This window comes from Microcaecilia unicolor, chromosome 4, assembly GCF_901765095.1.
Source record: "Microcaecilia unicolor chromosome 4, aMicUni1.1, whole genome shotgun sequence".
Taxonomy (NCBI): Eukaryota; Metazoa; Chordata; class Amphibia; order Gymnophiona; family Siphonopidae; genus Microcaecilia; species Microcaecilia unicolor.
Genome location: NC_044034.1, coordinates 75,174,589 through 75,185,025, shown reverse-complemented (window position 1 = coordinate 75,185,025; position 10,437 = coordinate 75,174,589). Strand labels below are relative to the sequence as shown.

General features: G+C 41.3%; 1 protein-coding gene across 1 annotated transcript in view; it reads left to right on the top strand.

Moving 5' to 3' along the window:
- The first annotated feature begins 5,967 nt into the window (after window positions 1-5,967).
- UBL3 (ubiquitin like 3) overlaps window positions 5,968-10,437 on the top strand; it is a 227,857-nt gene continuing 223,387 nt past the window's right edge. Inside the window, exon 1 of the mRNA XM_030200355.1 lies at window positions 5,968-6,692. Coding sequence (XP_030056215.1) covers window positions 6,666-6,692 — 27 coding nt within the window. The 5' untranslated portion in view covers window positions 5,968-6,665. The remainder of the gene's footprint in view (window positions 6,693-10,437) is intronic.

The following is a 10,437-nucleotide window of genomic DNA, read 5'->3' as shown; positions in this document are numbered from 1 at the left end:
CTTTGTCCTAATATTTTTGGAAAGCGTAAACAGATGCAGAATTCAAATACATATGATGAACCCTATTTTCGTCTCCTAAAATGAACCGATTTGCTCTAAATCCGTACTTTAATCTCCTTTGTTTTGAAATGATCTTTTCTTATTGATCCTATTGTCCCTGCAATCCTTTTCCTCTATCCAGGTTGACAGATTTCTAGATTTCCAGTGTAGTCCTCCTGAAAGAGAAATACCACATAGACTATCAAGTATAAAATCAACGGATTGTCATCATACTCTCAAAGGAACCTCAGAAAAATGATTATTCTCGGTTTTGATATCACCTCTGTAGGTTCATAGGATAGCCTTGGGTATAGCTCACCAGTGCTTGAAAACTCTTCCTCATTTATGTGGAAAAGTTCTTTGTTTACCTTTTCTTTACTCACACTTCAGGAATTCCACCTCAGCCTTCCCTTCTCAAGTATTCTGATATCATTTTCCTCCTTAATTTAACTCCTCCTTTATAGATTGACATAAAATACTTGTTCCACAAGTTACCTTTGCCAACATTTTCCTGATTGTTCAACCTGTGAATTTGTAACTAGGTTAAACGCTACTATGCATGCTTTCTTGCTTATCTATTTATAGAAATATTTTCATATTGCGATCTAGAATATGTTAAAAAATACATTCCCTCAGTTGGGAGTTTTACAACACTGGTTATACAATTCATATTTATCTACATCTGCCAAACTATGGGCCCTGTTTACTAAGCAGTATTTTAGGCGCATTTACATTTTTAATGCATGTTAACCATGTATGTGCCTACAATATCCCTAGAGGCACCTACATGGTTAGTGCGTGTGCTAAGTGTAGGGACGCTAAAAACACTAACGCACCTTAGTAAACAAGGGCCCTAAATTTCTCAGATTATAATATTTGATAATTTGGGCCATTTTTAGGAGCCCACATGGTTATATATCCTGACTGAGATGGTGTATTCTGAACTATTGTTATGTGCCTGATAGTTATGCTTTGAGCTACGATGCTGTGCAGTCAATGCAACCTACTAGCCTTAATCTTGAAGAAAGATCCAACCACAGGTCTAGGAGAAGGGGAAAAGAGTTGGGGATGTGAAGAGAAGCATGACTGGAGAGGAACATGTCATCTAGGCTCACTTCCTGTACATAAATGCTCTTGAGATATTTAAACGTCTCTATCATGTCTCCTGTCTCCCTCCTCTCTTCCAGCGTTTACATGTTGAGGTTCATAACCCTGTCCCTATATTTTTTTGTGTTCAAGACCATTTACTAATTTTGTAGCCACCCTCTGGACCAATTACATCCTGTTTATATCTTTTCATAGGTGCGATCTCCAGATGAGGTTGATTGCAAGCAGCATTATTATGTACTGCAGAAGTGACATAAGAACATAAGAGTAGCCATACTGGGTCAGTCCAAGGATTCATCTAGCCCAGTATCCTGTTTCCAACAGTGGCCAGTTCAGGTCAGAAGTACCTGACAGAGTCCCACAATGTAGCAAGATTCCAAGCTATGTAACCTAAGGGATAAGCAGTGGCTTTCCTCAGGTCTACTTTAGTAATGGTTTATGGACTTTTCCTCCAGGAATTTGTCCAAACTTCTTTTAAATCCAGCTACATTAACTGCTGTTACCACTGGCTCCAGGAATGAGTGCCAGATCTTAACTATAGGTTAAGTGAAAAAAAATGTATCCTATTTGTTTTATATGCTACTATGTAACATCTTGGAGTTTCCCCTACATAAGTACGTAAATGTTGCCATACTGGGACAGACCGAAGGTCCATCAAGCCCAGCATCCAGTGCTTCAACAGTGGCCAATCCAGGTTACAAGTACCTGGCAAGATCCTAAAACAGTACAATGCATTTTATGCTGCTTATTCTAGAAATAAGCAGTACATTTTCTCCAAGTTCATCTTAATTATGTCTTATGTTCTTTTCTTTTAGGAAGCTAACCAAACCTTTTTAAAACCCCGCTAAGCTAACTGCTTTTACCACATTCTCTGGCAACAAATTCCAGAGCTTAATTACACACTGAGTGAAAAAATATTTTCTCTGATTTGTTTTAAATTTACTACTTTGTAGCTTCATTGCGTGGCCCCTAGTCCTAGTATTTTTGAAAAGAGTAAACAAGTGATTTACATCTACCCATTCCACTCCACTCCACTCCACTCATTATTTTATACACCTCTATCATATCTCTCCTAGCCTTTGTACTTTTTGACCAACAAATGATTTGCACTTACCTGTTGCATTCAATACAGGATTTTATACATCTCTATCATATCTCTCCTCAACCGTGTTCTGATTAGCGCATGAGCACTTAGTGCCTCCTAAATAGAAGGTGGTGAGTGCTCTCACGTTAACTTTTGCAGGTACTGCACACTAATGACAACAATAGCACACATAGCCTGCCAAAAAGCTGGAAGATATTTTTAAAAAGTGCCCTGTAGAATCTGGGTTTAGCGTGCAGGAAAGTCCAGCCATAAGATGCACTAAGCCCAGAAGGGCTTCGCCCCCTTTAAAATGTAGATAGATGCCTAGGCCTTTAGAAAACAAGCCTGTAAGAGATTTCTAATTTTCTTATACACAAGAGGATAATGCAGTAAAATTAGTGGAGATACATTATGTGGAAAGAGTTATCAAGGACATCATGTACTTGAAATCTACAATGAATATAATTAGGAAGATAATTGTCTTATCAAGCTGTCACTTCGTAGTTAACATAAATTTGAGGTTAGGGATTAAGAATTTTTTCTCTCTTCTTTCTACCCATTTCAGGGTGTTAGGAATCAAACCATCATGGAAGAATGCTGTAGAGGTTTGCCATTGTCATCTGCACCCTACAGTGTACAGTTATAAGTTGGCATCTAAGGTCTAACAAGTTCAAGCTGGCTTAACCATTAGGCAAACTAGACTACTGCCTAGGGCAGCACCTTCTGAGATACAGCAAAAAGCAACAGCATTCAAAGCAAAACTAGGCCCTGACAGTCACACAATTGCAAAGAACCACCAGCATGTATTTCTTACTCAAGGAGAAGGTGGGCAATTTTTAATAGCACATTTACCTGGATAAATGGCTTTTGGGAATTGTCCTCATTGTGTAAGTATATACAAAACAAAGACTGATGTCTGTTTTAATTGTTCTGGGAAGGGTGATATGAGGGTAATTAAGATTGTTGAGTTTATTAAGGGTCAGGGCGCTAGGGACTTGAAAGTTAATTTTTTTGTGATCTCTAGGCGAGCAATTGCATTGGACTTCTCTTCATAATATACATACTTTTTAAAATCACACACAAATGGGGCAATCACGACTACAGAGGAAAACAGCAGAGGAGAAAGCAGCAGCTAAGGAGCGCTATTTGTCTCCTCCCGATGAATGGAGGAAAATGTATAAGAGCTGAGGAAAACAGACAGAACTCTGTGGGCAACAGTTTTCAATCAATCTGCATCATTCTTCAACTACAGGGATGCCAAGGGGGGGGGGGGGGCAATTTTTGAGAGGGAGATTTTAAGCACACATCCCTTGCCCCATCCCACTCTGCCTCCTAGCTCCACCTCCTGCCTCATCCAATTGCCTCCTAGCTCTACCCCCTACTCCTCTTCCACCCAACAGTGAGTCCAGAAAATACTTTATTTACACCAGTGACAACAGAGATGGATGAGAAAGAGATGCATTCCTCCTGTACTTGCAACAAATAGTGATTTTATTTTAATCATGTTGGTTTCAAGATCTCGTTCTGCTTTCAAATGTTTGTTCTCTTAATTCAGTTTCTAACGCCTTGTGTCCATTTGCTATTATTTTCTTTCCGCCTATCTTTTTCACTTTCTGCCTTATATCCATCTTTTGCATTGATCGCTCATGTTCAGCTTTCTTTATTATTCTGCCATAGCCACTAAGATTTCACCACTCTTTCTCACCATCCAGTCATCAACTCCCTCTTTTCCTACATCTATCTCATTTTCCATTTCTTCCATCTGTATATATCTAGTCCTCTCTCATCCCTTCCTACTTTGTCCTGTGTCCTGCCTCTTCCCTTCCATCCTCCCATGTTCAATATCTTCCTTTCGCTTTATTCCAACCCCAGTTTGTAGCATTTGTCCTTCTCTTTTCCACTTCATTTCCTGAATCACCTTGTCTCTTTCCTTCCCTTGTGTCCATCATCCTCATTCTTTCCTGTCCAAGATTTGTTCCTCACTCCCCCCTTGCCATCATTTCCCTCCTTGCCATCATTTCCAGGTGTGCCACAGAAATTAGAGAGTAGCAGGGAGGCCTGGCAACTCAAGCCTGTACTCAGCATTTGCTGCTCCCACCCTCTGACACACTTCCTGTGTGTGTATGGGGGGGAGGGGGGAACCAGAAGACACAGCAATGTAGGAGCCAACTTTTCAAAATGATTGAGGGTGCTGAACTCAATGGATCAAATATTCAGCAGGCAGCGATCAGCATTTTGCTGACCACTGTTGCCGTTATACCTGGAAACTCAATGCTGGGCCACCAGCATTGAATTTCTGGGTTTGCAGAGCCAGCTAATGTGTTTACCCTGGTCGGTGAAGTGCCAAATACTGGCACTTAACCGGCCAAGTGCTGATTCCGCCCCAGAATGCCCTCCAAATAGCCGGGTTTCAGTTCAGCACTAACCAGTTATTCTCAGCGGCATTGAGTTAAGTGCCGCTGAAAATTAGCAGTTTGCCCCAAACAGGTGGTTTAACTGGCTAGGAGCCATTTCTGGCCAATTCAATCATTTTGAATATCGACCTGAATGGAAATTACCCTCTCCCTGGACCACAGTTAAGGAGTTTGCCCAATATTGGGGGTGCTCAAGCACCCCCAGAGCTGGGTCCTATGCTGAACAGGGGCAACAGAAGACTTTTTAGACTGGAAGGGCCATAGAAACCAATATCTAGTCCTGCCACCAAGCTTTCTAGTTGATGTTGTGTTGGCAAAAGGTGAAGCCATGGCCCCTGTGACCTACCCTATTCTGCAGCCATGGCCCCTGTGGCCTACCCTATTCCACTGCCTATTTGAGCCTGTGCACATCAGGGGCGTAGCCAGACACCCAATTTTGGGTGGGCCTGGACCCACGATGGGTGGGCAGAAGAACCTCGCCCCGTCCCACAGGTGATTTGGTCTCTCCTTCTCTCGCCTACATGCCATATGGTCTCTCAAACATCTCCCCTCTCCCAAATACCTTTTAAATAGCATAATTTCACCAGCAGCGAGCAGCAACTAATACAAACTGCTCATGTTGGCCCCATACCCTTCCCTCTGATGCAACTTCCTGTTTCCACATAGGCAGAAATACATCAGAGGGAAGGCTGTGGGGCCGGTGCGAGCAGTATGTATGTCACTGCAGGCGAAGATCTGCTGCTTACAAGTTATGCAGGAGGGACACTTGTTGGAAGTTTTCAGCTGGTGGGGTTTGGTTGGGGATCCCTGCCAGCCACATCATAGGTATGCTGCTACTGGGTGGGCCTGAACCCAAAGTGGGTGGGCCTGGGCCCACCCAAGCCCACCCTTGGCTACGCCACTGGTGCACATGCTGTAATATATTGCACTGCTTTCCTTCTCTTCTACCATTTCTAATTTGTGTTTGCAGATCTGGAACTAGTACATGATCTGAGAGGGCCCTTTTCTACACATTTTAGGCATGTGTCTAATTTTTCTTTGCTTTAACCTGCACTGGAGAGAGCAAAGTTGAAGGTTTGCTTTGGGCAGCTAATATCCTTGCACCAGCTCTGCGTAGCGAAAAGGAACATTTTGAAAAAGCAGGAGAGAAAGATCACTGCTAAGAACGTCCACAGCCAAAGGCAGCTCCATAACAACATTACGTCACCCGACAGGGGGGGTTCCGGGACTACAACTCCCATGAGGCCACAGGGAGCTCCCAAAGCGACGCAAGAGAAAATGGGCGGGGGAAAGAACGGAGGCGTTGCTGGCTTTTTTTTTTCCTGCCGTGCCTCCGGTCCTGGCTGCGCAGACGCCATGTTTGTTTGAGAAGCGATGACAGGAGGCGGAAGGAGAGACGGCGACACCGAAGACGACGCTAAAAGGGAACGGGCTGCACGGGACTAGACGGAGCTGGGGGGCGTCGCTGGACTGTGAGCGTGGTTGCGCGGTGGAGCCCGGGGCTGCCCGATCGAGCTCTGAGGCTGAAGCTCCCCAGGAGCCCGCTGCGCTGCCGTTTGCTTCCCCGGTGGCATTAAGTGGGGTTTCCTGGATCACGAGCACATTTAGAAATCTCTCAAAAAAAAACATCGAAGTGTTTACAGGAAACATTAAAACACATCTTATCTTTGGAGTGAAACTTTAGTGACGGGGCCAACCTCGCTTTGCACGAATGTGAGGAGTGAGCCGCGTATTTTAATTCCAGTGCACTGGGGGGTAAAAGAAGAGAAAATTTCATGTTGGTTTTCATTTCTGTGTGGTTTTCCTGTTGCTGCTGACAAGGTTCTCCTGCTCCAGTTCATGTTCACGGCCGAGTTTGTTTGGATCTTTTAAAAAGCAACGAAACGCTGCGTCTCAAATACGTTGTGGATTTTGTTCTTTTTATTTTCTGTAAGACTCGAAGGCCTTAACGTGGCTTCAGGTTTTCTTTCTGGCCAGAGAGACAGCTTTCTTCTGTTTTCACCCATCCGGATATCTGCAAGATGTCAACCGGCGTTCCCGCAGATATGGTAAGAGATACGCTCGGTGTTCCTACAGGGTTGCTACACTTCTGTGACTCTGAGTGAGGGAAGGTGTCCTATGCAGGAAGATCCTGTTTTATGAATGATCGTCTTAGAATCGTTTATGAAATAAGTGTCATGTGCATTATGTAAAGGTTTAAGGGATACATACATAAACATATGTAAATATACACACTTGTGCGTGTGTATTTTTGTCAAAGAAACGATAGCTTAAATTAGCAAAGCAGTTCTCCATAGATTCTTCAGACTGTCTCTCCCCCCCCCCCCCCCCCCCCCCCCCCAATGCAACCCTGCAGGGTCCATTTCCCTCACGACATTCAGAGAACTTGTCCTTACCTGGAAGGAAGATAAATTCTGATCAAGTACTGCAGGTCGTCCATCGCCAACAAGCATTCATGTACACACGACTGAGAGGTGTTGGTGTTCAAGGACAGTTAGGTTTTATTTTTATATATCTATATATTATCTCGCATTAGCATGCACCCTTAATATCGTTTCTCTCTCTCCAGCCTTACAAGTAAATGTAGGGGTTAAATCCGTCTTTCGTAATATGTTTTTTTTTCTAGGAAAAGAGCTCTTTGTCGCTTTATCTGCCTTCAGAATGTGCCATTATGCTAGTCCCCAGCCACGAATAGACAAATGAAAGGCTAGGAAGTATTTGGTTAGCAAAGTTGGTGAATTGGCTTTTATGTTAGAGTGAGATTTTTTTTTTATTTTATTTTGCATTGTATTGAGAAGTCCACCTGATTTATCGCTCCATTTTGCTTGCTCTCAGTGGAAAGCTGACCTTGGCAGCGTTGATCAAAATTTTTTCTTTAATGTGAAATTGTGTGAATGGTGTACTGTAGTACTTGTCAGAATGGAAAACATAATATTTTATCCAGTGCCTCCTGTGTTAAAAAAATTTCTTATGCTAACTTCGGAAATGATTTCACCAGCTGATTTGCTGCTCACACGTCATGTTTTCAAACCTTTTATGTTTTCTTTAGTTTTTAGTCTTTTGTGTGTGTGTGTGTGTGTGTGTGTGTGTGTGTGTATATGAATTTTTTTTGCTGTTTATGCCGTAGGCATTTGATGCAAAACCGTTTTGCTTCCTGTGTAGTAAATGTTTTTTTTTTTCATTGCCTCAAAATGAGAGAATCATTTTTGAATAGGACTATGAAGCTGCCCTTGATTTTTTTTTTTGTGTGGTGGTTATTTGTACTAGATTGTAATATATCTGTAAAAATGTAAATGCCAAAATATTAAGCCTACTTGGTATTGTAATTGGTATCACCTTCAAACTGAAACTAATCAGTTTTTATCTTTGGTTCCATAGGTTGTATGTGCAGTGTTTTTTGCATTAAAAAAAAACCTGCAAAAAATAATGTGTGGTGATGCAACTTGCTAAGAATCCTTAGCAGATTTATTCAGAATGGATTTTCTAGGATTTTTACTTAATAATTTTCTCTCATAGAAGTAATCTTGTCATAAATGTGCCTTCTTTTTACTGTTGGGTGTTATCAGTGTATGCAGTGGTGTATAGGAAAAGGGAGACAGTAGGTTGAAGTATGGAAGAAACTCAAGAAGAAAACTGGTATAGAGGGTAGCAGGTCTCCCACCCTAAAGGGATTGCAGACTTGTATAAAGCATACCTACAAATCACATTATTAGGGGGCATAGCAAAGTTCCAACACTGATGACTAAATGCTTTTCATTACATAGCATTTATAATCTTGTTCTAAAGATAATATTTGAAGGCTTTTTTTTTCTTCCTTCTAAATGACCTCACTGCTGTACACTGTTTTGCTAAGGGAGATTTTCTTGACCTTTTTTTTTTTTCCCCCTAAACATTTTAGTAGAGGCTAATACACTTATTGGTGAGAGTTCATTGTGGTATCAAAACAGCTTTCTCTTAGCTCTCAAATGTTATATGTTCTTCAGGTTTCCAGTAGACCTTCATAGAACACACATTGAGTCTCTGGAGCAGTGTCCTCTAAGCAGGCATATTTATAGTATTTTTCAAAAATGGGGAAAAAAAGTCAGTTTCATTTTTGAGGCTAAGTAATTCATGTTTAAACTTAAGGAAAGGGATTGTGGATGGGTAGAGCATCGTGTCTCTTACAGCCAAGTGTATGTTATAGATAATTTTGAGGGATTCTGTGCCTAATTCTGAAGTAATTAAAACCCTTTGCAGTGAAAAGTTAGCATTAAACATGCACAAAATAGCTCTTGTGTTAGTAGAAACTCACAAGTTCTTGAAAATCTGTGAGAAGGGCCATGGAGGGATGTAGTCTTACTATCCATTGGATCCAAGTGGAGGAGATTCACTAAATACTGGCCTTTCTTTGCAAGTAGAAAATCCTTGTGCTTTGTGGCCTACACAGTCCAACAGGAATTTGGAAAAGTTGCATGTTAGGAAGCCAGCAAGATGCTCTCTCTGGAGGAATTGGGTGGGATGGAGAGGAAAAGGTGCTTCTAAATTAGGTGTACTCAGTGTGACACTTGGTGCAGCACCTACTCCTTTTAAGAAAGTAACAGTCGCATCACTTGTTTCCTTGACTGTCATTGGTCTGCTTATAAAATTAGCATTTGTAGGATTTGCATGCATATTAAAATCATATGTTTGACTTTTTGTCTTAATTGTATGATGTAACCTGACATGGCTATGCCATGACAGTTCTCTGTAAGCCACATTGAGCCTGCAAATAGGTGGGAAAATGTGGGATACAAGTGCAATAAATAAAAATAAAATACATCCAGAAATGAACAGTTTCATGTTGTGCTTTACTCTGTCATGTTTGAATTGAATCCAGCACATGCTACATCACTATGTGACAGGTCATGTTAAGTGATGAGCTGTTCTTTGCAATTTCTGTAGCTTTGCAGTGTTGTTGCACTGTGTTGTTGCACTGTATTTGAAATTTGCTACATTTTAAATGTGAGCTATAGTTTAGTTTTTCTTTTTGCTCTTTGTTCAGGGTCTGTGTTGATTGATTAGAGCATTGACTTTCTCTTGAGGCTATAGCGGAAAGGAGATATCATGGGTCTGATCAAAGAGACCTAACTATCATTGCAAAAGAGAGAGGATTGCACATCCTGGTTTGCAATCAGTCACTTCTTTCCTGCTACTCATTTACATTGAGATTGTATTTTATCCCTCTTTGCTAAAATATAAACCTGCATTCCATTACATTATAACCATGTGGATCAAACAATATTAATCATAACCAGAATGCACTAACCCAAAAACTTAATGCTGGAAGATAAAAATATTGTAGAAATTATCTAAACTAAGTTGGAAGAAGATTGTAATGAAAAGCAAGTGGTGCCTTGAATTTATTTATGTACTGATTGCATTTTATTACCAGAAAGTGTTAATGTTAGAAACATTTTCTGGAGGAAATGTTACATGGATTTATGTTGTTGTGTCCAAACATAGATGGGTGGCAGAACATTAATCTGCCTATCATCGGCTCATAGTTCAGACTCTGTGCTTAGTCAAGAAAGAGGTCTCTAACCTGAAATATTGGAAATATGTTTACAAATGGTTGGTCATACTGACAAATGGGCTAACCCCTACATTCTGCCAGTGTGTAGCTTTTTGTATCTAGTACATCAAGACAATTCCATGGTGGTGGACTCCGCCTCAAGGGAGCCAAGAGTACTAGGGACTATGCCTCGGCGCCCCCAGGCAAAGAAGATAGGACTCTTGATTCTTTTGGGAGGAAAATGTATCAGGCCGCTATGCTCG